The 27,467-nt window shown below is 42.7% G+C and overlaps 1 protein-coding gene across 3 annotated transcripts in view; it reads left to right on the top strand.

The window, feature by feature from the left end:
* ANK2 (ankyrin 2) overlaps nucleotides 1-27,467 on the top strand; it is a 184,044-nt gene that overhangs the window by 29,997 nt on the left and 126,580 nt on the right. The window contains exon 1 of one of the 3 annotated variants that reach the window (XM_077783069.1): nucleotides 25,418-25,821. The exons of 1 other annotated variant lie outside the window; for it this stretch is intronic. In XM_077783069.1, the coding sequence (XP_077639195.1) occupies nucleotides 25,687-25,821 (135 nt within the window). In that variant the 5' untranslated portion in view covers nucleotides 25,418-25,686. Of the gene's footprint in view, nucleotides 1-25,417; nucleotides 25,822-27,467 lie in introns of those variants that run through there. One more of the 3 variants, XM_077783071.1, reaches the window with a different exon arrangement.

Raw genomic sequence — 27,467 nt, 5'->3', positions numbered from 1 at the left:
ATATTCTGGTGGTCTAACAGAAAGATGTTAAAACTGGTCTGATCTAGGTCCATTCCTACCTCAGCTTGCCTCTTTTCGTTTGATTGGTATTGTTTGCTTTTCAATTAATAAAAGAGATATACTCAAGGTACAGAAATAAGCATGACATAGTTTTATATATCATCTTCTCTGTTCAAGTTGAATGACACTAATTTCCAGTACAGAACTTTGAGGACACCTCATTGTCTTTGCATATTCAGTAAAATGAGAATGAGAGAATGTAGAGCTTGTTTTTTTTTTTTTTTTTTTTTTTTTTTTTTCTAACTTTAATATATTTTCTCTTAGGAAATATAAAATGAAACTTATACAACATGGATATGTGATTTTGAATGTATTTCCAGAGTTTTGTACCTTTAGAATTACATACCTATAGGATAACTAGTATGTGATTAGTAACTAAGGTTGTGGGTTAAAGAATGAGTGATACAGGAGGCAGTTTATAACTGTAGGCTGTGCTTCCATAGTTAGTTTTGTGCTTTTACTTTCTGCAAGGATTTCTTTGCTGCTTTTCTGAGCATACATAGTCCTGTAGGTACTTAAATGGCTGGGTATGCTAATACACACAATCCCTCCAAATACTCTTGAATAGTTGAATTAAATACATTGTTAATCTGCCCTGGAATTTCCAAGTATTTTTGTGCCTATTAAAACAATGCCATCACCTCCATCCGCATCCCTCAAGAGGCGATGTTGAGAGAAGAGCTTCCTGAGCAGAGGGGGAAGGCTGCCCACTCCTGCCATTTAGCCTGGCTGGAATAGCAGCAGAGGGGAGGTCTTCACCCATGCTTGTGGGTGGAGGTGAACTAATCCTGTGAGCCAGGGCTCTCTGGTTTCCGGGCCACTCATAGCTGTGTGCACACCTCCAAGCCTGCCCTGAGCTGTCCTGCCTCTCAGCAAGGAGCAGAAGTTTAAATCAGTGCACAATTCATAAGGGCAGGGATGATGGTTGTTTCAGATTTTGCAAAATACCTCATGCTTGCACCTGTGTGTTATCATGTATGAGTTACTCAGGGCATCGCTTTGGAGGGAGCCTAATTCCCTTATGGGATTGTAATTGTAATCTGCCTTCTCCAGAAGGGTTTTCCATGACAGTAGACAAAATACTGAGTTGCCCAGTTTTCGTCCTGGCCAACTATTGCCTAGAACAGCCTTTTCCCATTTTTAGCTGTTTTAAACTGGGTTTAATTTACAGGCAGTTTCTGCAACAGTCTCCATTCTGGCTATGAAGCAGGACAGGCTTTTCCAACTCCATCAATGTCTCCCTTTTTGTCTGTACCTTTGGGAACAAATTTGAGTCACACTTCCTCAGCATGGTTTCTAGGCTTGGTTTTAACTTTGTTTTTACACTGCCCACATGATTCATGTGGAGAGAAGCCTGTTTTTGTGAGCTGGACACCTGATAGTGGATATGCTTCAGGGAGGAGAATCACTTGTGTACATCCTCTCTCTTTGTACTCAATTACTGCTGGGTTTCACCTACAAGGTTTTTTGTAGACTGCAAATGCTGATTTGCTCAGTGAAAATCAAGTCTCTCTGCTTGAAAGCTGACAGATAAAGCCTGGTGCTGGTCATAGCTGTGGCCATTGCAGTACTGCAGTGCTGGTGCTGAGTGCTTCAGCAGGTGGGGCAGGCCAGAGAGAACAGAACCTGAAGACTGTTAAATCAGCACATCAGATCAGGAAGCTGATGCTTAATGCCAGCTTGGGAACAGTCAGACAGGAACTGGAACCCCAGTGAAGCATCCCCATCTTGGTATCTCACAGTGAGGTTCATCACTTGGCGTCTGCTCACAGATCACACAGGGCTCTGGACAGGTTGAAGCCTTATAAGCTTTGTTATCCCTTGTTGAATCTCAGGAGTCCTGTATTTCCACATTCTGAGCTGAGGATGACACATGCATTTCAGAGAAAACCCACCCTTTTTCTGGAACTGTGTTCTTCTGTTATTGTGCATCTGCCCACTCTCCCACTCCCCTCCCACACATGGTTTGTGACAGCATCGCTGTATGTTCTGCTTTTCTGATGTAGCACCTCCACAATACGTTTTCTATCTTTAGAGAGAAATTGCTCAGTCTCCATTTTTACTTGAAAATGCAATCTTCAGACTGATGTCTGCAGAAGAATTTGTTTTTGTTAGGATTTCTATACACAATACAATGACAAGCCTGTTTCTACTTTTTTTTTTTTTTTAAGGAAAATCTGTCTTCTCCCCAAACCAGATATGTTCTTTCCAAAATAATCTATTAAAAGTAACTTTTTTTTTTTCCTTCCATATTTTTATGTCTCTTTAAGGTTAGGGAGAAAATGTTTGTGGAACATAGTAGTGAACTCATAGAGCTGACCTGAAGTTCTTCTTCACCAGTAATCCTATAAAGAATACTTGCTGTTTAATTTCATGTTACTTGGTACCAGTTGTTCAGTTCCAGTGTCTGATGTTTTTCTCTTGTGTGGCCTGGGTTAGAAAGTACATCAAGTCCTTGGTTAGCTTGTAAGTGAATTTTCTGAAAGAATAATCATTTGATATTGAGGTGACGAGCCTGCATGTATCAATCATCAAGAGATGACAAATTGTTTGCTTATCATGACTGCCATAAACCCTCCTGTGTATCAAACCCTACTGTGTGGACCATGTTGCAGGATTTAAGCATTTAATGGCTTAGACACGTTGAGCCATGATCTAGGGGAATCCTAAGACTGGCATTTTTAAGTGTGGTGGCTTGTGATTTGGTCTTATTTTCAAACTTGTTCTTTAAGATCCCATGGAAAGGTTGGAAAGGTATCAGGAAAGGTCAGTTCTTGACTACCAGCTGTTAATTTCCGGTTTACAAATGATGGTACCTACATGTGAGGTTCGTAAAATGTAAAGAAGACAAGGCATGCCAAAGTTCTACCAGGGAGTGCAATTTTCCCTTTCATTTTATTCCCATGGCTGCTTTCACCTGTCTTATTGTTCTGTTTGCTGTTGCTGCAGCCACTTGTGCTTTAGCCATTAGCTTTGTGTAGCCTAGTTTTCCACAAATGGGAACAACTGGGAGAAAGTCAGCCTGTAAGAAAAGAGGAGCCAGAAAAAGCTTGGCTGACACTTCCTGCCCTGCTGCTTCCCATGCCTCCATCCACTAGGGAAATGTGTTTTGGATTGAATGCACAGATCATTGGCTCAAATACAAAATAGATCCCTGTTTTAAAGATGCTTTTATAGTGCTTTGTAGTTTTCATATGTAATCCCTTGTAAAAATTTGGTCTGGGATATTCTCAAAGCGAAGCCTTATTGGTAGCAACAGAAGTAATCAGTGAGGATTAGTTGCATGGTGGCAATAAATGGTCTTGCTTCATGTGAGCTGGAGACCACCAAGTTCTGTGGGTAGCATGGCAAGGTTGGGGGAGTTCAGGCTGCTTTATGAGCTGCTGTCACATGAAGAGCTCTCAGCACGTCTGTCACTCATGTGGTGGGGCTGTGTTACAGACAAATTCATGGTGCTCGGCTCTGGTGACTGTTCACTACAATTCCTTGAAGTCAGGGAATATATTGTAGGGGAAAATTTGGCTCAGGGAACAGTTTCTTTGGTTTGGTGGGGTTTAGTGCTGGTTCGGTGAGCTGCCGTGTCCCTGTGACTCTGGGGTGGTGACTAAGCCAGGGATGCAGACAGCTCTGCTGCACTGGGGAGTGACATCCTGCCTGTCCCTCAGCACCTGCCTGAAGAGGCTGGAGCAGTGCTGTTGGTGGGAGCTGAAATGGGATCAGTTGTCTGCTAGCAACCAGTGCAAAGTCTCTTTTGATCTACCCGTGTCCTGTTTTGATGAATAAAAGCTTGATGCTGATAGTGATAAGAGTTACCCAAGGAGGTGGGAGTAGAACTTTGATGTGCTGGTTTAGCAGGGGGTTAAGCAATGATGAATTGACATACCCATCTGTCTTGGATATTAGTGCCAGTAATGAGTGTTCCGAATCGAATGATATCTGGGGAGTGGGAGTGACTAAGTAGGGACATATTGCCACTGTCTCTTTTGGTTGCTGTAGGTCTGCAGGTAAAAGCCCTGTCCATCTTCAAGGCAGGCATTGAGAAGTTGTTTTAGGAAGTGCTTGAGAGCAGCTTCTGGGGTTGAAAAATAACAAGCAACACCCCTGGCGATATTATTTTTACTTTGGTGGGGTTGAGCCGAGCGAGGCAGGCTAAACCCAGATTATGCTGCGTGCTCTGCGCTGTCCCTCCTCGCTGCGTTCGGTTCGCTGCTGAATGCAGCTCTCCTGATGCAGCCTCACGTGGCTGCAGAGAGGCACAATGAGGACTTGAGCATTGCCAGCCCTTTCCAGGCGTCTCTCATGCTGCCTGCAGGTGAGCAGGCTTAGCCTGGGCTTACCCAGCTCCGCACATTTTGCTCCCGGCTTCCTACGGACCACCTCGGCAGTGAAGGAAGATCGTGAGGAGGAGGAGAGGAGCAGCAAGGCGTGTGCCGGGCTCCGGCATAGCCGGTCGCAGCAGCAGCAAGTCACTAAGTCAGACTGCACCATTTTCTTCTCACCCTGTGTAAAGGCGATGTGAGAAGCTGACGGGAGCTGCCCCCTCCCCCTCTCGCTGGGGATGCTGAAGTGGAGCCCTCCTCCCAGCCAGAAGACGCAGCCTCTCCGGAGGAATCCCAAAAGACCTTCCCAGTTTGGTGATGTGTGTTTAAAGGCCGATTTTTCTTTCCCTTTTTTTTTTTTTTCCCCTCCCTGTGTTATTTTCTTTCCCCTCCTTCCCAGCTGAGTCTGAAGCCCGCCTTCTCTTGCAGCCACCGCCGGGCTGAAGGGCTTGCAGCCTGCTAGGAGGGATTTTGTGGCTGCTCCCTGCTCGCGTGTGCGTGGCTGCGGGCACTTGGGCACGCCGCGGGCGCGGACACGGCTCTGCTGCTCCCGAGCTATGGGTGCTGCAGGGGCTGGGGCAGAGCCGTGACCTTTCCTGGGGTGCCGGAGGAGGAAGAGTGGATTACGCCGTGAACTTCTGGCTCACAGCCAGTGCCCTTGCGGAAAAAATAAATCACCTGGATATCCGCGTGTGCTGGGAACAGCTTCCTCGGAGCTGGTGTTTTCCTCGCCAAAATGGCTCACGCGGCCGCTTCCATTAAAAAAGTTCGAGAGTCCGAAATCGAAGAGAGGGAGAGAAACCTTGAGAAGGAAAGGAAAAGACAGCGGAAAATCTCTAGGGCTGATCGGAAACGCAAGGTATGAGGGGGAAACCAGCCCCCTTCTCCCTTTCCCCCCACCCTTCCTCTGTGCAGCACCTCACAGGTGTTTGCTGCCATGTGCAATACTCTCCCCTTCATTTTCCAGACCTTTCCCATCACGTTTCCCTTTTGCATCCCTTCCCGTCCCTTCTGAGCCCTGCTGTGGTCTTAGCCCATCTGCAGTGAGATTAAAGTGCTGCGAGCCATGGCAGCCCACAGCCACGCAGAGAACATGCACATAAAGATGGCATGCTGGTATCTCCACTTTTCCCTTCATCCCAGAAGGCCTGGAGCTCCCTGCCATCGTTCTCAGCCAGGTGTTCCAAGCTTCTGGCTGATCTGAAGAAGTTGTCAAAGCAGGGAGGTGGCTGTGCTTGTGCTTTGCAGCATCAAGGTGCATTTCTCTACTTCACAACAGCATTTCTCCCCCCTTTCCCATTTTTAGTTCCACTTCCCACCTCCCCAGCAGTGCTCAGTGCTGTGTGTAGGACCTGCCTTAGGGTGCTGGGAGCATCAGCTGAGCTGTGTTGCAGTTTTTGGGTGTCACAAAAGGGATTCTGGGCTTGCCGCTGTGATTCAGTGTATTTACACTGCACACTGCAGGTATATTTGTCTAGGTAGGGCCTGGCACACAAGTCTGCAATCTGTTGGGTTTGCCTCTGTTACTGATGACACTTGCTAGTTCTCTTAAGCTGTATCTCTTGAGATGGTTCTGATTTTGGAGAGGTTTCTCATGATTTATAATTAATTGTTGTTTTCCTTCTATTTTGGAGGGAATGGCAACTCCTCATTGTCTTGAGATAAAAAAATGGAGAATAATAAAAAAAATCAGTGATGTTGATTTGTTTGCCAGATCACTCTGTAATTTCCAAGGACACAAAAAATACAATAGTGGAGAAAATATTAAAATGAAGGTTCTGTTCATCCTAGCTCTAGGACTGTAATACATCAGGAGTGCCTGTGTTAATGCCTTCTCATTGCTGTTTCTTTCCTCCCATGTCTGGATTCTCTAGGTTGTGATAATGCATTAACTTGTTCCATGACACCATGTTTTTATCCATTCTTTATTAATTCTTCTGGAAGAGAAAATATCAAGAGGCAGTTCCCTCTTCCCCCACCCCCCTCCCCCCCAATTTCTGCTACATTGCATGTAAACACAGATAACAGTGAAAAGAAAAGCCTAGAATTCAGCCATGTAATATTCGAATTTACAGATCCTCTTGGCAGATCACTAGAATTCAGAAGCCATCTGCTCCCTTGGCATACCTGGGCAGTTTTGAATTTGTTTTGCCTTCAGTCTTAAGGCTTTTTATGATTTGAACTGCTTAAATAAAATGACAGAGGCTATTTGATGCCTTTGGGACCTCTGGGTGTGATCTCTGTGACTTTTCAAATGCTCACTTTGCACAGCTCATTAAATCACATCCAAATTGTCTTTTTCAAAAACAGGAATGTCATTTCTAATGTATGCAGTGTCTGGATGCTGGGCAGGGCTGCTTGGAGCAGATTGTGATTACTCTCCTAATCCCTTAAATGGGGCACTGCAGCATAAGATAGTTTTTGTGATTACATTTTTGATTGTGGAATCCTCTGCAAAACAACCTTTTAAAAAAATGTACTTAATGTGTGGATGTCCTTGCTGGAAGGGCTTTTTTTTTTCCTGTCTGCCCAGCACCCATCTCAGCTACTTAATTACAGCATGTGTTATTTTTCCCCGATTGTCACAAGTCCTATTTCCTTGACGTGTTTGATTCAAATGCCTGTTGGACTACTTTAATTAAAGCTGGATAGAATTAGTACTGCCCCTTCTGCTGTCTCTTTTCTCAGAGTGCGGCATATCCCTGGCTGCGAGCAGGCAGGCTCAGGCTGCATCCCTGTTAGTAACTGTGTGATGATGCAAGCTCCTAAGCAGATTTTTGGATCCAGGGATCACTTTGCTTAGAAAATACGGGGAACACTTCAGCGTTGTGTGTGTCTCCCCCTTTTTAATATTCCGCCCCTGCTCCTGGCTCCCCTCTACTGCGGCTGCACCTTGCTGTTACATAAACAAGAGCCTGGCTGCACCCTAAACTTGCCTTCAGTCAGATGGTCGGGGGCTGGGTCAGGCTGGGCTTTTCCCTCCTGCTGCTGCTGCAGGAGGCACACAGCAGCACAGGAATGAGTTGTTTATGTCTGTATCTGTACATGCCTGTGCAGAATGCAGGGTGTAGAGCAGATCAGAGATGTGGGTTTGTATGCACACCCATCACATACACACAGAACAACCCAGAGAATATATGCTATGTATAGTCTTTTTATTTAGTCATCAATTTAAGTGAGATATGCATCTGTGAGATATTTATGTATCTGTCACTTTAATTCCTGAAGAGCAATAAATGGTTTTACTGTGAAACGGGATTATTTCCTAGTAGGGACCCTCCCAGTTTTTGTTGACTTTCTTGGAAAATGGAGGCTAGGAACAAATTGTGTGCAGGTCCATGAGAGGCAAAATGCAAATGAATGTATTTTTGATTGCTCTCAGCATTTACAGTGTTTCTGCATAGGAGGAATCTGGTTCCAATTTTGTGATTTGTTTGAAAAGCCTTACACTGCAGTGAGTGGATTTTCCCTACAATGGAGATGCATTTTGTTTGTGGAAGAATCACTGGAGTGGGGGAATGTGTCAGGTGCTGTGGGCTGTCTTTCCCAACCCTCATCTGGATATGTGCCATGCAGCAGTACGTGCCGAGCGCACGAAGCGCTCGTTTGGCCTCGTGATAGAAACTTTTCCTGTGTCCCTGGAACATCCTGATTATGCAAAAGAGGATAAATGAAGGGCCATGGCCTTAGCTCTTCCACTCTGGCAGGGTGCTGGGCATCTGTTAGTACCATCCCACCCTTCTCCAAGCTCCTGGGGATGCTGTAGGGCGTGGGCTCGTTGTGCCTCTGCCTCTTGAACACTTTGCCTTGTGACCGTCACCTGTCTGGGCAGCAGCGCTGCAAACTGGCTGCAGCCTCTGTGCTGCTGGGCTGGGACCAGAAGGTTCTGAGATGTTGTCACAGCTGCTGCCTGATGTAGCCCTGGGCCCTAACAGGCCCCTGGCCAGCAGCAGAGCTGTAAGTAGAGCCAGCAGGAGCAGTCAGCTGCTCACATCATCTCTTGGCCATCCTTAGTGGTTCTTTAAGGATGAACAGAACTATACCATGCTCAAAAACTGGGGAAAGGAGTTTGCATACTGAAGGCTTTCTCTTGCATTCTTTTTTGAGATTGACTCATTTGATTTTAAAAACTAGTTGACAAGAGGCAGCTCTGCTTGTCTTGCATCCAAGTTGGAAATTTTCCCTTTTATGCAGGTCTAAACTTTTCTTGCAATGTGGAAAAAATGGTACTGGTGCAAAGTGTTTGTAAAGCGTTTGTGTTTGTAAAGAGCACCCCTCCACCCCCTTCTGAATGGTTGTGTGGGTACCCAAAGGTATTAAGAGCATTAAAAACCTGGTACTAACACAGGAGGTGAGCAGCTTCAAATATATAGATTTTTATTGCAATTTAATTCTGTTTTACCTAAATTCAGGATATATAAGGCCCAGCTCTACTGGCCTCTCAATGTCTTTGGAGAGAGCTGCCTGTGGCTCACCCTTTGCAGAGTGAGGTGAGGGAACTGGGGTGATTCCATGACGGTCACTCACTGAGTCAGCAGCCAAGCTGGAATTACAGCCTGGGAATCCAGCTGCCTAGCCCCTGGCTCTATGTAACACATGCTTACTTCTCCCTGTCTAAAGTATTTCTCAAAACAGACACAGCTTCCTGTCTCTGCATGTGACAAGTGTTGAAAAGATTTTTGAAAACCCACATAAAATCCCAAAGAAATAACCTGCTATAAAAATGTATTCTGCTGCTGAATGAAACTGATTTTTAAATGTTGCAGATGTGATAAGCTGATGGCTGTTACCATTTACCATCAGTTATGAGGACAGAGTTTGATATCTGGTCTCTATTAGCTGTAGTTGGGTCTGTATTTAGTATTTTTAAAAGTTTTTAAAACTTTTATACTTTTTTTAAGGCCAGATTCATGAGTTCAGCATTCTTAGCATAAAATGTTCTGCAGCATCTGGAATATTCATAACTGTTTGCTAAAAGAGATTGAAAACAATGGCATCAGGTGAATTTTGTCCTTCTCTTGACACCCCAAGCCAGCTGATGCTCACACAGAGCTACTGCTAGAAAATATCTGCAGAAACACAAGGATGGAGGGATTCTGCTGTCAACAGAATTCCAGCCTGTGTGTGGAAGAGTCAACATGCACTAAATAGCTTCCATTATGGAGCTGCAGCAGACAGGAAATGAGTTTGCTTTGTTTTACTTCAACAGCAGACATTGTGTCATGTTATCATCTCCTTTTTAATGAAAGAAGAAAATTAAAGACTTCTCACATTCTCAAATGTTGTCAGATTCATCTTAAATCCAGGCCCACTTGAATCTCAAGCACATCTTTGGCAGGGAAGGTGAATGTTTCTCATTGGGTACATTGGCTCTGCACTGAGGCCAGCAGCCCCAAAATTCATCCCTTTGGGAAAGGCCAGAGTTCAGTGTGGAAGGAGAACATGGAGGAAATAAGGAGTGCTTGGTGTGCTAGAAAAAGGCATCCTGAGGAGGAGGAAGCCACACAGAGATCCAGTTCTTTGCTCTTGGTCACTCCTCTGTTGGTTCATGGATGCCAACCACTATCTCACCTGGTGTGAACCTGCTGTGGGATCCCTGTGGAGTTCATATCAGGATAAGGAAGGGAAAGAGTCTCACTGCTTGACCTCTGTATACTGAAGCTTTCAAGGTTCACTGCAGCTTTAACCTACTGTTCTTTCCTTAGCAGGGAATATGTCTTGTCTGTTCAGTGTTGTGTTTGTTGCCTTGGCAAAAGTCTCTGTGATTCACTAGAATTTCTAGATGTTTCAAATGCCTCTCCAGCCATGAAAAAAAACCTTTCTGGTGTTTTGTAATGGAGTGTTTGCGTAGGAGGCGCCTATTCCTGATGCCCTTTGAGCGTTTTCTTTCTGTATCTCAAGCTAATATTTTGCTTATGAAGCTATTTCTGGGTGTGAAAATAATACCTCGCTGGTTTGCTTCCTTGTGAAATGGAGCTTCTTTAGATGATGTTGCACTTCAGAATAGATTGGGACTTGCTGCTTCATTTTCTCCATGTCCTGTTTGAGGGGTGTGATGTGCATGGGCACAAATACATGGTGTTCTCAAATGAAGAAAGATCGATGATCTCAAATTCCCTCACTTCTGATGGGAAAGGAAGCAATTTTCAAGTTTTATTTTGCTCACCTTTTTATTGCTGTCTAATCATTACTTGATTTATATATTGTATTTCAGTTAATTTCCTTGGTGATTTTTGAAACACGAGATTTATTCAATCTTAATAAATCACATGTAGACAGTATTTCAAAATACAGATGATTAGTGTCAATGTGGTTTTGGTATTGTGGGTGACTGTACCTCTTCAGAAATTTAAGTTGAAACTGGAATGCTGGGGGAAAGATTAACTGGATCTGTTGGTTCTATTGTGTGAGCCAATGGATGCGGGAGGAGGAAAATATGTTCCTGAAATGCTAAATCCCTTTGCATTGTAAAGCTTCTGGGTGCAATCCAGTGTCATGGCAGACACTTTGGATTTTATGGCTGCATTAATTCATTATGTCATTTTTTCTATGAAGTTACAAAAGTGTCCAAAATGCCCAAGTTTCCATCTCTCACTTTGTCTTAATAAAAAGAACTTCTGCTGAGCTTTTAGTAGAGCAACCTAGAGAGAGGAGAAATGTCACCCCCTGCCTATGGTGACTGTCCACCTATCCTGTCTCTGCAAATTTAACTTGGCATGAGTGATTACAGAAAGTTGAGAGAGCATTTGAACATGCACAAATCATCCCCGATAAACTTTTCTGGCTTTGGGGATTGATTTGTTTACCTCCTTGTCAAATACCTTGTGTTTTTTAAATTTGTGACTTTTCCTGCACCCCGAAGAATTATTTTGTGATGTTCGGGCAGCTTTGTGTTAAGCAATGAAAAAAATGTTTAATGAGGATGTCAGATGTTAAACTGTGAAGTGTCAAGCTTTTTGAAATCTAGCTTCTGTAATTTAGTCCCTCAGGCTTTACCACTGAACTCCTGGGGAAAGTTTGGCACCTGAAGTGAGAGTGGCATATGAGCCCTGAGCTGATAGTTTAATGGTGAAAGCTGGAGCTATGCCCTGCTGGATGCATTTGCCAATCTATAGTGCATCCAGGGGGTGGGAGCAGGGAGGCTGGCTGTCGGAGTCCAGGACATCCCTCTGGCTGTCCTGGCTGTCTCCAGACCCTGGCAGGGGGCTCAGAGACCTTGGCACTAAGACAAAAACATCTGTGGCTTCGATTTTAGCCCGTGGAAAAAGCTGCCAAGTTTGTACGAGGAATTACAAGCCACAAGGGTTTGGGTAGTGTGATTGTTGAGTTAACACAGGGTGAAAAAGTAGAATTTTGGGATTTTTAGACTAGGATTTGGGGGTACAAGGTGGAAGGATTTGGGCATGTCCTAGCCTTCTCCTTCTTCTTGTCCTTCATGTCTTGGTGTGATGGTGACACTTTTCTATTGGTTTAAGGTAGAGACATGCTGTCCAACGTAAATAATAGGTATTGGCATAAATTATAGGTTATTGTAAATATAGTGCACATAGTTTTGAGTATAAAATGTAAATGCTGCCTGAGGTGGCACACAGAATGCCATGACCTCCTGTGCTAGACAGACCCCTCAGCAGGTCAGAGAAAGGATGTTACAGATAAGGAAAACAAACAACCTTGAGAAGCTGATCCTACACATTTCAGACTCCTTCTTTGCTGCACAGGCTGGGCTGAGGACTTTTGCAATCTTGGGGTCATCCCAACACCCAGACCGTGAGACCTGGCCCTGAGCAGGGTAGCACGAGTGCTGCCATTCAGGCACCACCTCATTCTCTGAGATGTTGCCATACACTACAGCTGGCAGTCAGATGGAGTGGCATGCTTTATTGACTTGACGCTGCTTGCAGAACATCTTCTGGGTTACAGTTTGGCAATGTAGGTGCTACTTCAGGTTTTGTAAGAAATAATTCCTGTTCTATGGGCCAGTCTCAAGCAGCTCCTTTGTGCACTCATGGTACTGGTAGTTTTGTTTGAAGGTCTGATGAGCTCTTCCATGCTTAACTACATCTTGATGAATGTGCCTGTTAGCCATCTGTCCTTTTGGCCCTAGACAGCTAAAATAAAATTTTTTTCCCCTGTTCAGCCCATGGGGTTGTCCAGGTAGGATTAGATATTTCCCACTGTTTTACAGTTATATATAGTATTGGAGCATATAATATGAATTACTGAAATCTGAAGAATGTAATCAAGTGAATTTCAGATGGTTCACAGAGATGGTGCTGTTCAAGGATTTTCACTTGCTAATTATTTATAGAAGTTCCATATATTGTAAACAGTTGCTTATATTGTTGTATATAATATTGCAAATGTTGCTTACAGTTTTTCAGAGTTTGCTTCAAAACCATGTTAGCACTTATTTCTGTGCCATGGCCTTCCACACAGATTAATTGCTAGCTGCCCTTTTAGAAGTGACTGAAAACAAAGGCTGCAACTGAAAAAATGTCTGTAATTACTTTCTATTTGTTGATGCTAATGAAGGATTTAGCATGTCAACCTCCCCAGAATCTAGCAGGTTCCTCAGGGTTTTGGAAAAGAGACATTTTAGGGAAGTGGGCCTAAGTAGGTTTCAGAGTACACATTTCTGTTTAAGGTCAGCTTTTTGTCCTCCAGCAGAATCCTTTTCTGATGAAGGTAGGATAAGAATGAAGAGAATGAGAAAGGGAAGGGGGAAGTAACACAAGATTTAAGAAGTTACCCTGTTTGCCTGTGCTCTGAAACAGCCCAGTGAGACTGATTGTATGGGTCAGGAAAAACTTGCAGTGTTTCATATTTAGCAAATATTAATGGGATGCTGTACTTGTATGTGACCTGAGGAGGGGTGTGGATTTCTTCTGGCCCTGATAGTTTAGATCTGCCTTCTTTTTATTCCTGTATGTAAAATAAGGCAGTGTTGACAAGTGGTGTTCACCCAAAATGAGCATAGCTCTTATTTCCCCAGGCTGGTAGAAAATTATTTCAGCCAATAGAACCATAATTACAAGCCTTTCTAAGCTGTTTTAGGTTGAATAATTTAAGCTCATTTTAAATAATTTACTCTTTCTGGCCTGTGCTATGCCAGGATGTCTAACAGAGACATGTCACTGCTCAAAACCAGTGAGGCTGACAGTGCAACAGGAGACTTGAGCAGACAAAAGCCACGTCGTGCCTTGCTGCTGAGGCCATGATTTACTGGGGACTGCCTGGACCCGCTGGAGCCGCCTTCTTCCCCTGCCTCATTTCTTTTTAAAGGCACCAGTGCAGCAGGGAGCAAAGAAATCACATGCATTGTGTTGATTATAATCTCACTGCTGGAGCAAGAGTTCCCAAAAGGCCCCCATATGTGAGTGAAGAATAGTTAAGGTCAGGAAATATTTTCTATTTTTTCTGATGAATATGGTGCTCGACATCAGAGCTGCCCAAAGGAAATTAATTGTGGCTGCCATCCACATTCCTAGGCCAGGGAGACTCAGTTCCAATTATTTAAGTCAGGTAACAGTGCAAGTTATCTCTGTTTTAGCCTCTCCACAGGGTGTCTGTGGATTTAATATCAGCTCTGTTTAGTTACTATTGGAAGTCATGGAATCACATAACAGTTTGGGTCAGAAGGGTCCTTAAAGCCCATCTCATTCCAACCCCTGCCATGAGGGGGACCACTGGACCAGGGTGCTCAGGGCCCCATCCAACCTGGCCGTGGACACTTCCACAGCTTCTCTGGGTGACCTGTGCCAGGACTTCCCCACCCTCACAGGAAAGAATTTCTCCTAGATATTCTATCTGCGCCTGCCTTCATTCAGTGTGAAGCTGTTGCCCCTTATTATTGAAATAACACTCTTGCATCATATATGTTAAACCCTCAAAACTTTATATAACAGCAAAAGGAAAATCAGTAATTTTCTAAATGACACCTATTTTTCTTTATCTTGTTCATGGAAACACTTATAAATAGATACCTCTTGAAAGTGTTTTGGTATAGTGATATGACTTAGCAGATGAATTGAATAAAATCTAAAATGCTGGTATGAGTCTCAAGCTGCTGTGTGCAGAGTGAGCATGGATTTGTTTTGCAAAATTTGACATTTGCGGGACACAAAGTGATACAGATGAAAAAAAAATATTTTGACTGGTCAGTGCAACTGCTATATCTCAGTTAAATTTTCCTGAGGAAATGCACAGAGACTCCATAGCAACTAGATGAGATCTGTGCTATAATCTCCATACTGCTGCTGTGTTTTCTTGGGAGAATCCAGCCAGCCCCCACAGCCACAGCGTCTGTGCTGTGCAGCCTATCTGGGCTTGGCAAAAGGCAGCTGCAGCCACTGGTTGCTGACTGCATCCAGGGGTACTCTTAGGATCATGAAAAATCCCCCAAGTTGTATTTTTTTTCCCTTTTCTTTTCTTGGCGAGGACAGCACGAAGCCTGCAGTGCTGTCTGAAGGCTAGACAAACCACTCGGCACTCCTTTGGTACTAATTGCTTTACTAACCTCTCCTTTCCTGGCATGCCGGTGTCAGCACTAGGTACTTCAACAGAGCTCCGTGCACCCTCAGGTGGTGCAGGCTATTAGCCTGGTGAACGATGGGGCCCTGGAAAAGGTTTCCCAAAGAAGTGAAATCAGAAATAATTAATAGCTGTGCCCAGAGCCAGCTCTGCATTGCAGCATGAGTTCTCCCAAGCTTAAGGAAGTACGTGCTTGGCTGTCTTCCCCGGATTTCTAAGGAAGCCTAGCACTTAACCTGCTTGGTTTAGGGTTTGCTGAGGCTCCCGGTGCCTGCGGGGTGGCAATGCAGTGCCGGTGGTAGGGCAGGTGGAATAAAATTCCTTGCGGAGCCAGCACGGGGCTCCTGTGGCCCTCCCGGTTCCATGGAGTTTGTCCTGCAGCTGTGGAACAGAGCTCTGACACCAACCTTGGTGTGTTTGCTCTGAGCAGTGCTTGGGAATTCATTAAAACAGAGCAGTGAAGGAAATTGTCTGAGGGCAGCTTAGGAGGAACCAAAGTCTTGCTACAGCTAATGAATATGCAGGTGGTTGAAAAGGTTAATTAACACCACTTTGCTCTTTATTGCAGTTTAGCCATTTTGTACATCATCTAGCTGGATTTAGCAGCACACATTCCATTATCTTGTAGTCTCTGCATAGTTGTAATAATGATCATTGGCCCAGAAGCGTGAAACATGGGAAGGAGTATTTTATTATTTTTAAACCAACTTCAATATGCAAGCTTAATGATACAAAAGCAGAAGGCTTGAGAGGAAGTAGCCTCCTTCTGGAAGAGGTGTTTGAGATGGAGAGGATAATTTAGACATAGGGAACTGTAATTAAAGGTTATAAGGGAACATTTGGTTTTATAATGCTATCTATTATAATCTTAATTCTTAATATAGTAACATAACCCTGAAAGATTTGCCCATGATTTCAGGCGATTTAATTTTTTCCAGATGATTTCAACCAGGAGATAATTCACCTCCTATTACATAACCATCTTAGTGATTTATATTTTCCAATGTAATTTTTAAACATGTGTGCACTTTCTGTAATACAGCTCTGTGATTGAAGGGCAGATTATTTATGGTGGGAAATAATGTCACACAAATGTACCTTGAGGTCCAAAATGTTCTTCACGTAGTTCTTATGTTCTTGTGACCCCTGCTGTTCAAATCACTCTGTTGCTGGCACGAGGAGTACCTTGGTGTTCTGGCACTATTTATTAACCTAATACCCATCTAAAAATAATGATTAAAATAAATAGAGAAGCAGAAAGTACTGGAAAATCACGAATGGATTTGAAGAGAAATCAGAAAAGGCAGAGGGGTAAAATGAAGGTGGTTTTTTTGGCACTCAATATGCCCATGTGCCTTTTGCAGAGCAAGCATGCATCCTTGCAAAGCATATCGTGCACCTCTAGCCCTAAGAACCTGCTGAACCTAAGTTCTAAATACTCTTCTCTGGTTTTACTTTTGACAGTGATTTGTAGCAGTTGAGATGGTTCCCATCAATGATCCTTTCACTTCTGTAAGGACTGTCCGCAATATGTTTTGGCACCTATTTAATCCTGTAATCTCCCATTACTTCTTAATAAGTGGAACTAAGAGTAATGCCTTGAGATTATGAATACAGAAGCCTGGTGGAACTTTAATCCCCTCAGAGGTTGTGGAGGTGGGAGACCCCTGTTGCCAGTGAAAATGGGGTCAGAGAAAGAACAAAAAGGTCTTCCCAATTGCTGCTTCAGGGCATCAGTGCCTTTCTCTTGTATATTTGTGAAAGTATTGAAATTTAAAAATAGGTGTTTTCCTGCTCTTCAAAGACAGTGCAGCATCAGGTGGTAGTTGCTGATCAGGCAAGAAAGAGTCCAAGTTTTGCCACATAGGAGTTGTCAGACACTGGAACAGACTGCCAGGGCAGTGGTGGAGTCACCATCCCTGGAGGCATCTGAAAGATGTGTGGATGTGGTGCTTGGGAACATGGGTTAGTGGTGGCTTGGCAGTGCTGGGGGAACACTTGGATCTTGTCCATCCTAAATGACTCTGTGATTCTGTGGCTGATCAATGAGGCTGTGGGTTGTAGAGAATCTGGCTGACAGAACTGCCACGGGGTTTATATTCTTTGATTTTCGTCCTTGACAGTCCTTTAGTGCTGGAGGGAGTTGGAGCAGTGAGTGAGGGAGAACCTCCTGGTCTGGGGTAAACTGATCCTACTGCGATCCAAAGGCCAAGACCAGTCTCGCTTCAGTGGGTGCTAGAGCAGGCTCATGGAGAATGGATAAGAATAGACAAATATTCATTTAATCAGACAGCTGCTTCCCCTGTGGTGTTGATTTCTCCCCACAAATGAGTCATCTCTGCAGTAATGAAAAATTTCATTTGTCACTGTGAATGCAGCAGGACTTTTGGAACTCTCACATAGGACCTGAGGTCTTTCACTTAATATTCATTTGGCCTGAGAAATGATAGTCTCTTCAAGTATTTTATTATACAAAATTCCTTTATTTTAAGGTATCATTGCTTAATAGATATGCTTTTACTTTTCTTGGGGGTTTGGCTATTGTTTAGCTTAGAAATTCCTTCCCCCCCCCCCCCCCCATTATTTATATTCATTCTGAATGTAAATTGCAAATTCAGATGGGAATTGTAGTTAACCTGATGAAGTCCTGGGGCTTTGTCAGTGGCTGCCTCAGGCTGAAATATTTGCATGTACTCTTTCACTTCATCTGTGTTAGATTGCATTGTCATATGAGTGCTTTATAGGCATTTATATCTCAAATACAGAACATAGTTTGCTGTTGTTCTGAAAGATGATCTGGATTGAGTTCTGAAGCTACAAGTCTTGTAGGAAAAAACTTTAGTGCTGCATTCCACAAAATAGGGGGTTGCTTCCAATGAGATGGGAATCTTGGTTCCTCTTCCCTGTTTTTAAAAAAATTATTTACTGTAGTACTGACTAAGGAGCAGTACTTATTACTTTGAGCAATTTTTTTTCTGTGGATGAGCACTTAAATAAAGAAGTCCATGGAACTTCCCAGCTCAGGCTAGTTGTAGGAGGAAGTACTACTCTCAGAAAGGAAGGGTAACAGGAGGTAAGTTGGGATAAATTGCAATCTATTTCTGACCTTGCCTATTGCCTAATTGGAAATACATGAATTTTACATTCAATGTAATGGAAATGTTATATATTTCTGTCCCAGTTGGTGTTGGGAAAATGCTGTTAGAGAGGAAAGATGGAAATCCAGTATTGAGAGAAGGTGTCAGAGAAGTGAGTGGTTTGTGGAAGTTGTGACCTATTTTCCATCTTGTCATTGTCTTGGGGCCAGATTTTGATATGGGGCCATGAAGGCCAAATAAATGAGCTGTAACAATGACAGAGCAGGGCTGGCAAGAAGTAATGCAGATGGGAAAAGGTGCTCCCAGCTGGAAGAGGCTGGGTGCTGTGAGGGATGTAATTCTCTGCTGCTTATTTGAGTTCCTGTGCCTGCCTGGGCTTTGTCCATGCAAGTCTTGGGACATTGTGAAGTGTGGATAGGGGAATGGTCATGGCTAAGGGTTCTCTCTCAGTTCTTGGGACACTGTAGGGAGGATTCAGGAGCATAATGTATTTGGTAATGATAAAATGGTATAAATGTAGTATAAAATTTCAAAGAAATGATACAGCCATTTTCTTGCCATAAAAAGTTTTGAAAGTCAACCACAGGCTTTATGCAAGATTATTTAGTAAGTTTTTGTGTTTCTTGCTGGCAGTTAGTCTGTGGGTTTATGTATGTTTGGGATTTTGCTGATTTGTCTCTTTTAACTGAGCTCCTTTAATGGACCTTACTATCACCTAATTTTGGTTCTTATGTAATTAGTCTTTTCTTAAAATTGCATTATTGGATTTTGATGAGAAACTGGGTTTTTGTGCAGATCTGTTCATGCTGCATGCCCCTTTCTACAGTTTAATGCTTCCAGGCAAGCCAGATGAGTATTGTTCATAAGTTATCAGTGTTGTCAGAAATACCAGACCGAGAAGGGGTAACTCCTGTTTGCAGTGCAGTTTAAATTTGGGCTTGTGTCTCTGAGAGCAGTTTTTGTGTGAATCCCATCTGCTGGGTGCTGCTGAGAAGTGCAGAGAACCTGTGAGCTCCTTCTCTTTGCCTTTGGAAGTTTGTGGGGTTTTTTTTTGTGAAAGGTGGTGTTCTGTTCCATGCTTCCCTGATTTTTCTAATATCTTACCTACAAAGCTAATTTTCATTTGATTATCTCTTGTCTTTATTTCTCATAAAAATGGGAAGTTCTTAAAACCTTGGTTACTTTGCCTCATGTTTTAACAGCCACAGGATATTCACCTTTATTGTCCATATCACAATATTGTGAGTTAGGAATGGCAGCTGCAGAAAGTTTTACAGCATTCTTAGGATTTCTCTGCAAAGAAACTGCTCAGTTTTGTCACTGTGCCTTCCTCGTCTCTCTCTAATTTATAGGTACTGCTGGTTTTAACAATCCTGAGAGACTACAGTGCCCAAGCCCTTGCTTTGTCAGTTGATCATAATCTGCCTATTTCTAATTTATACATGATTCAGAATTACAGCAGAATTTGATGCAGACTTGTTTACAGATATGCTCTTCCCAATGACCTTTGGTGCTTCTATTAACTTGATTTGTTTTTTTTCCCAGGGTGGCAGGCCTTAAGTAGCTGATGAATGATGTGAAGGTGTGTTTTCAATCACAAGATCTCAAATTGCCTGTTTAGAATTGTGTGTATGGCTGGGATAATGAAGTTTAGTCACTTACTCAGCAGACTTATTTGTTTTTCATGCTATTCTGGCCCTCTTTTGGATGATGTATGTCACTATAAGGCACAAATTGCTTGCTTACAGAAACAAAAAATTCTTGATTGTACTCTGTTAGAACCCTTTTGATCATAGGGAATTGCTTTTGGAAGATTGGAATCTTTTATCATCTAATGCAACTCTTGTCAGTGCAGGGAAAGGCAAAATATTAGACAGGAGTGATACAAACCCAAGCTTTCAAGTACTGTTTGTTGACATGTGATGAATAGAGCATATAATTTTTTCCTTTCATGACTCACTCTTTCCTCAAAAATTGGGAAGATAAGCCCTTTGGAGCTTGCTCCAAAGTGGATGTGTGTTCATCTGCACCAGAGCTTTGTTAGAGGCAGAGACTGGGATTCAGTAACACTGGATTCTGTTTTGTTTTTCCAAGTAGCTGTTGGTGCCATTAGCTGAGCACAGAAAACACAAATATAATATTAGAGAATAAAATTGCAGTTTTATGTGTGTAGTTCTACAAAATGGGGGGGCACTTGGCATGGCCTGTTGTTGTAAGCATTGATACAAGTATATTCAGTGTGTATACACCTGTACCTAGATCAGTGGCCATCAACTCATATTGGTATGGGAATTGGGGCTTTAGTTTATTTTCAGTGGCACTAATATTCTCTTTATGTTTCTAGTTTAACCATCAAGAGCAAATCATTAAAACAAATAGCTTAATATTCAAGATAGAAGGATTTTCTAATGCGGGGTAATAGTAATTGTTGTTTCTAACAGATGTGTTTAATGGGCCCCGAGATAGCAGACAGGCACAAGGTGCAAAATAAAATAGAAACCAAGTAAATGAGCTCTGGCTTTGTACTTAAGGACCTGTGATGAACCACTTTGTATCACTGACCATCAATGTTGCACCATGACAGCAGCCATTAGTACAATGGGTGAGGAAAAGCTAAAGTCAGGGGCACAATACTAACCAAAAGTAAGTAATTCTTTGAGGATTCCTGAAAATATGCTCTTTAGCCAAGGAAGAATTATGTATTTAACATTATTTCATTCTTCAATATGGGAATTGCTTATTGTGGTCTCTGTGACCAGAGGAAGAAAAGGCTGAATTTTTGGGAAATAGTGATCTCGTCAGTTGTAAAGCATAAAGGTGGACATAAATGTTAAAGTCATGACTCATCAGCGTTTATTGTCTACATGAGCTCAATATCTGACCCAAAATAATTGTTAGAAGTGAGTGGGCTGTGTTGTACTTGACCTTCCCATAGAGAAATTGAATTAATTGATTCTGTTAAACTGCAGCAAAGCAAAAGATGCAACACATGGTGAACTTTATACATTGTATTCCTATGTATATGAGGCAAACTGTCTATTATGTGTTATATGTGGAATATGTAGTCCTCCCCACAAACTGATTTTATATCAAAATAGGCAATATTTGGTTTTGAAAATTGTGACAAATTCATGAGAAATCCAACAAAAGTTACAGCTGCAGAAGTCTCTGCATTTCAGCAACAATACCTTAGGAGACTTAGGGTTTTCAGAATCAGCAGTGAGCTCTTGCTGATGTATTCAGAAGGGAAAATTGGATAATTTTCTCAGAGAATTGAGGCATACTTGAAACTCCAAATTCAGATTGTGATAGCTTCACAATATACTACAAGATGGTTTAAGGCTTAGAACTAGTATCCAGTCTGTGTTAAGGAAGAAAAATCAGAGCTAATAAAAGGCCAGAGATTTGGTTTAGATTTAGACTGATACAAATAGGCACTAAAAACCATGAAGTACTCAAAGAATGCCTTGGTTCTGTTGAAATGAAAAAAAATGCTGTTTTGGACATGAGAAGTGATAATTTACTCTATAGCTGTATTGGCATGGGTGGGCCAGAACTGCATCTTAACCCTTTACCCTCTGGCTATTATAAAATATTTCTCCTTGCATTGGTTTATAGTTTTGTGATTAGTCAACAATCCCTCTAAGATCTCCCTTGTGTTACTCAGTGCTTTGTGTTAACATGTACCTTTCATTGACCATGAGGTGGAAGCAAGGCTTAGAGAGAAAAGAAATATCAACTGCAATTTTTATGAGGAAAAATAGGTGATACATAAACTGATGTGCCTGTGAGGGCATCTCTATGAAATCTGGGGTTGTTTTTGCCTTCTTGTGCCACACCTGTCGTCCAATATCTGCAAAGTAAGGATGTATTTTATCTGTGGAAGACTTGAGGCTCGGGTGCTTTTTTGTATGTGTTTTATGCTTTCCTATCCATGAAATAATTTTTTTCAGGATCTGTAGGATCCAGTGCCAGCAGGATCTGTAGCTGCAGTGATTAAACCTCAGGTTATCCCTTTTCTTTTTGCGTAGTGGCTAAAATATATATGGTGCCACTTGGATTAAGGGCTGTCCAGAGAGGATCATTAGGCTTAATGTGTCAAATGATTCACCATCAAAAGCAGAGCAAGTCCTCTTTAAAATGGCTCAAAATAGATTTTTGCAATTGATTGGACTGAAAATATTTAAGCCAAAGAGGATTTTTTGTGCTGTGTTCTCTGGAGCAGACAATGGCCCCTTTGTAAAGGCTGCTTAGGCTTTGGGAATTGCTTATTGTGGTCTCTGTGACCAGAGGAAGAAAAGGCTGAATTTTTGGGAAATAGTGATCTCGTCAGTTGTAAAGCATAAAGGAGGACATAAATGATACAAAGTCATGACTCATCAGCGTTTATTGTCTACATGAGCTCAATATCTGACCCAAAATAATTGCTAGAAGTGAGTGAGCTGTGTTGTACTTGACCTTCCCATAGAAAAATCCTCAGGAGTGAAAGACTTTGCATTTAGGAATTATTTCAAAGTTCAGGTGATCTCCTAGAAGTATATAGGTCCCAGTGCAGTCTCTTTTCTCTCTCTGTTTTTTTAATTACTATGTTTAACCATAAAAGTGTCACGGGGGATGGCTCTTTGGGGAGAGATTTAGCAATAATAAAAGTGAGGATTTATGTTGCTAACTGTTGTTATTTGTCTTGATACTTGGAACTCTTTCTCTACATTTTTGCCATTTTATTTTCTTTTTTTTTTTTTACTAGTAATGGCAAAAAAAAAAAAAAAAAAGGCATAAAGAAACATTTTTCCTGGCAGCAGAGCAGTTTTGCTTCTGTTGCTGCCTACCTGTGTGTGTGTGACTGTCCTCAGTCCTGTTTCATGTTACAATATTCAAGCTTTGCCATTCCTGGACCATGGAATGGTCCCATCAAATGAAATCTCCCTCTGGAGATGAGCTTACTGCTTGGATTTCACTGCTTCTCACTTGTTAGTCTTTGAGGTCTTTGGAGTTTGCAAGTCAGTGCAAATCAGTGGGTGTGTACCATACTTCTTTTTTTGATGGCCAATAGGAACAAACTGAGAGTATCTAGCCACTGCACTATTGACTGTGAGAATCTTCAGGAAATTTGCAATTCCCAAAAGCTTGCTGAGGGCTTTATTAGTTTGTGTTGCCCTAAGGCTGACAATCATAAGTGCTGCAGGCTTAGAAACTCTCAAGGAAGAAACCAGAATGTTTCCCCCATTTGGGGGGAAAAGAAGGATATCAGTTCCTTAAAAGAACCTTAGCATCAGTTCTTCATGGGATACTCTGCTCTCCTTCTTACAGGCACTTTAAATTCAGTTTCTGAAGGTTTTCTAGGTAAGGAAGTAATTGAGATTTGGAGGTACTGCTGTGAAAAGGTCTTGTGAGCTGCTGAAGAAGGCTGATGTGCTTTGACATGAGCTCTGTGCCTGCAAACTCTGTGTTTGGTTTCTTCACTGCTGCTCGCTGGGGTGGGTTTGCAGCCTAACAAGACAGCAAAGAGCATGGGAATGCAGAGATACAGCAACGTGTTCCCCCACAAAGGTTTTGAACCCTCCAACATGCACTTTGTCAGAAGACGATGCCCTGAGTCTGGCAGGACATTAATGCATTCCCTTTCTGGGTAATTTACCCTAAAGTCTTGGGGCCACTTGGATAAACAACAGTAATATTGTTGAAGGGCTCTGGCAGAAAGCTTCTCCATTGCTCTCCCTCTGATGGCTACACAGATTGTTGCTTTCCACAAGGAGCATTTCCCTGGAATGCCTATTACTCAAATTTTCCACCCTTTACCCTGGAGTGGTGCTTTGTGTTTTCTAGTAAGTTATTTGCATATTAAATAGCTTGTTCTATCCAGGGATTTGTAGTTCCAGTTTATGTTGGAATATTGGTTAGATGAACTTTGGTTGAGTCAAGCATTTGGTGGAACTCTTTCTGCCATCCTTTTATTTTGATAACTAACGAAGTTCTGGCAGTATGTACACGCATTGTTATTGCCACAGGGTAATGCTTTGGAAGAGCTAAAGGAACTTCTTACCCTGTCATTATGGGCAAGTGAGCCTTGCACAAACATTCTTGGAACTGTTGCCAAGTGCTGGCAAAAATGTCAAAACGACAAAAGCAACAATTGAACTATTCTGTGCATGTGTCTGTCCAGCATTTATCCATCACTGCACCTGAGGTGATCCATCTGGGAGCATTCATCAGCAAGGAAAAAATTACAGAACTCCTTAAAATCTCCTCAGGATAATTAACAAAAAAGAGAAGCCCCTGCCCATCAATAGCTCTGAGTGGGAGGCTGGGGAGAGCTGGGTCTCTTGGATCATAACTGGTGCTGCTGTGGAGGGGAACTGGGTGGGAATCAACTGGCTGCCAAGAGCTGCCTGCTGATGCATGCTGCCATACTGGCAATGAAACCCCAAAGGGAAAAGAGTTGGCTGGTTGTTGCAACTCTTTGAGGATCTCTCTGTTTCTGAGGAATTTGGGGCTTAAATTTTCAAAGACATGCCCCACTCTGCTAGGCATGAATGTGCATGGTGGTATATTCTGTAGAGCTTTGGTATCTGCAGACACTTTGTCCCTGCTGCCTCTGCTACCCTCAGCTGGTCATGTTTGAAAACTGCCAATAATTCTCAACTACCTTTTCCTTTTTGTTTTGTTTGTGTTTTGGTAGTGTGGTTTGGTTTGGTGTCAGTGTATTTTAATTCTGCTCTGAGCCTCTTCTGGATAAGAGGTAGATTCCAACATGCAATCCTAAACACTGTTTTTAGCCTAATGAGTGCAATCATGCTAAGTAACTCCAGCCTAGGGTGAATGCTCTCATTATCAGTTTTGGTGGGATTGTTCTTATTTTCCTTTGTTTTTATTCATAACTATTCTAAGTAAAAGATTAACACCAACCTTAAACCAAGTTGACAATAAAAATACCAACCAAGACCAAACATGATATAGACAAGAGCAAAAGTGATCTAGCAACAGATATTGTCCTTTTTGGATACATTTGAGCTCATTCGAAATCATACCCAGGGGACATATCAATCTGAAGCAAGCTCATCACAGTTATTGGCTACATAAACATGAAATACTGTGTGAATCACTTAAATTAAATGATCATCAAATCTGTGCTCATGCACTATGTATTGGTTTGTAAATATCAAGTAGATGTAGATGTTGAATAATAGACTTGAATATATCATATTTTTGAGTTGGAAACTCACAAGGCATCAGCAACATTCTGCAATTCAGTGCTTTATGTAAGCACAGTGAGACCGAGCAGGGCAGGGAAAAAAAATCAAAACGTTGAAAGGCACGCAGCTGGGTAACTCAATAACCCGTGTGTGCAGGGCATTGCACCCAGTGGGACTTTAACTTTGCGAGCTGGGCCGGCCGGCTCCGTGCTGGAGAGCCGTCCCCCGGCCCACCCCACGCCATTGACATGCATAGCTGGCCTGGTAGGTGTAAAAATAGCCGGGCAGCGCCTGAATTGGAAATGGTCACCGAGCGCTGCCCGCAGTTGCTGGGGTTTCGGGTTCTCCGGGACACGGGAGCAGTGGCCGAGGAGCGGAGCACAGCGGGACCCTCCTCCCGGCCCGGTCCCCTGTCCTTCGGGAGCGCCGGGTGCCCGCGGCGCTGCGAGGGCCGTCCCCCTGCTCGGAGGGAGCAGAAGAACTGATATGGGCAATGCACCCATTTGCCAGGCTTGCCATTCACAGAAGGGCTTAAGGACACAAGGGAACATACAGGACTTGGATAAAACTCCTGATTATTATGGATACAACAGTGAAGAAAGCAAAGAGCCTGAAGCCCTGGTAAGTTTGGCTGAAGAAAACAGGAATCACAGGCAAAAATTCAGATGAGGGTTGTGCATGTTGCATTTGCAAAGGATCTCTTTGCTCAGAACCTTACTGATAGCTTGCAGTACTGAGGGGTCTGCTGAACTTGTCCATGCAGAAGCTTTGTTTTGCTGCACTGATTGCAATTAAAAAGCAGCTGTCGCTGAGCTGTGCAGTGGCTTCAAAGCATTGTCAGCTACCAGAAGGTTGAGGTATGTGAAGAGAGAACCCCGTGGGTGAAACAAGCCCTGCAATGAATGGATGTTTCCAGTTATCCTGGTTTGCACAACTGCCAGGAATAATCCTTTATTGATCATGCTCCAAACTTGAACTCAGTTGTTTACTTTTAAGCTGCTGCCTGCCCAGTATATGATATTGTTTTCTGTGTGCAATTGAGACAGAGCTGCACAGATCCTAATGGAGATGAGGGTTACAGTGAGTGGGACCACGAGCAGGCAAGGGGATCATGCTTATGGTGGTAATGTCACCATTTGTGCAGCAAACCAGAAGATCATTAAGATGTGAATACTTGCTTAGTATCTATGGCAAATGAAACGTCTCTTGTCTGTCTTTTCCTTTATTTCTCATTCTGTTTGAGAATTTCATAAAATAGTTATTTCATTCAATGTGGCAACGGAAGTATGTTGTGTCAAAACTTCTGGCAGAAGAGAACCTTCAGCAGCAGTATATCCAAATCTTATATTCTCTACAACTGATGTATACTGGAATTGGTCTCAATCTGAGCTGGTGCTTTGCATGTGCCTCTATTACTGCAGTGCAGCATAGGAGAATAGGTGAGCTAATTTCCAGTGTTTGTAGGGGAAGAGGAGACCCAAGGTGCTCCCAGCAGCAGCTCACAAGGAGAGCTCTGCATTGTCCTAGAAGACACTTTAGAGGCTGTCTTGGCTTTCTGGTAGCACTTTTTTTTTTTTTTTTTTTTTTTTTTTGCTTGATTTTTCTGACCAGTTTTATGTTGTATTTCACTGACAACACAGCTCTACCCATTCTTTATAGAATCACAAAATGGTTTGGGTTGGAAGAAACCTTAAAGATCATCTAGTTCCAAATCCTCTGAAGTAAAACTTTATTCTAGCTAAAACATGAAATTAACCTACTTCTTTAAGGATACAGAGAGGTTTTTTTTCCTCCTACCAAGTAGTTTTTGGTTAAATTAACAAATAATCTCCAGTGTTTGTGAAAGATGCAGTCAGGGGGAGGGACAGTGAGATTCCTTGGGCTGTGGGGGAGGATGGGCCTGCTTCCATTGCTGAGAATTATTTCAATGGGCATTAGAGGGTCTCCCTGAAGCTGTTAGCAAAGGTATGGAAGCCCCTGTGACACAAATAAGCAAACTGAAACAGCTCTCCTGGCACGTCCAGCCTCTGAGCTGCCCTTTGGCATAAGGTCAGCCCTCAGAGGACACAGGAGAGAGCAGCATGTGATCTTTGGGGCTTCTTTTCCTTTTTATTTTTCTGGATACTTTTCATTCAGCCTACGCAGCTTTTCATAGCAGGCAGAGATCAGGCACTCTGATAATGTTTTTGATGTGTTCAATCATAAGATCTTGGCTTTATGTGGCCCTGGTAGGGACTGGCCAAGTTTCTTTAGTTATGTCTGTCTTG

Source organism: Lonchura striata, chromosome 4, assembly GCF_046129695.1.
Source record: "Lonchura striata isolate bLonStr1 chromosome 4, bLonStr1.mat, whole genome shotgun sequence".
Lineage (NCBI taxonomy): Eukaryota > Metazoa > Chordata > Aves > Passeriformes > Estrildidae > Lonchura > Lonchura striata.
Note: the sequence above shows the minus strand (reverse complement) of the source record. Positions and strands in the feature narration are given on the sequence as shown.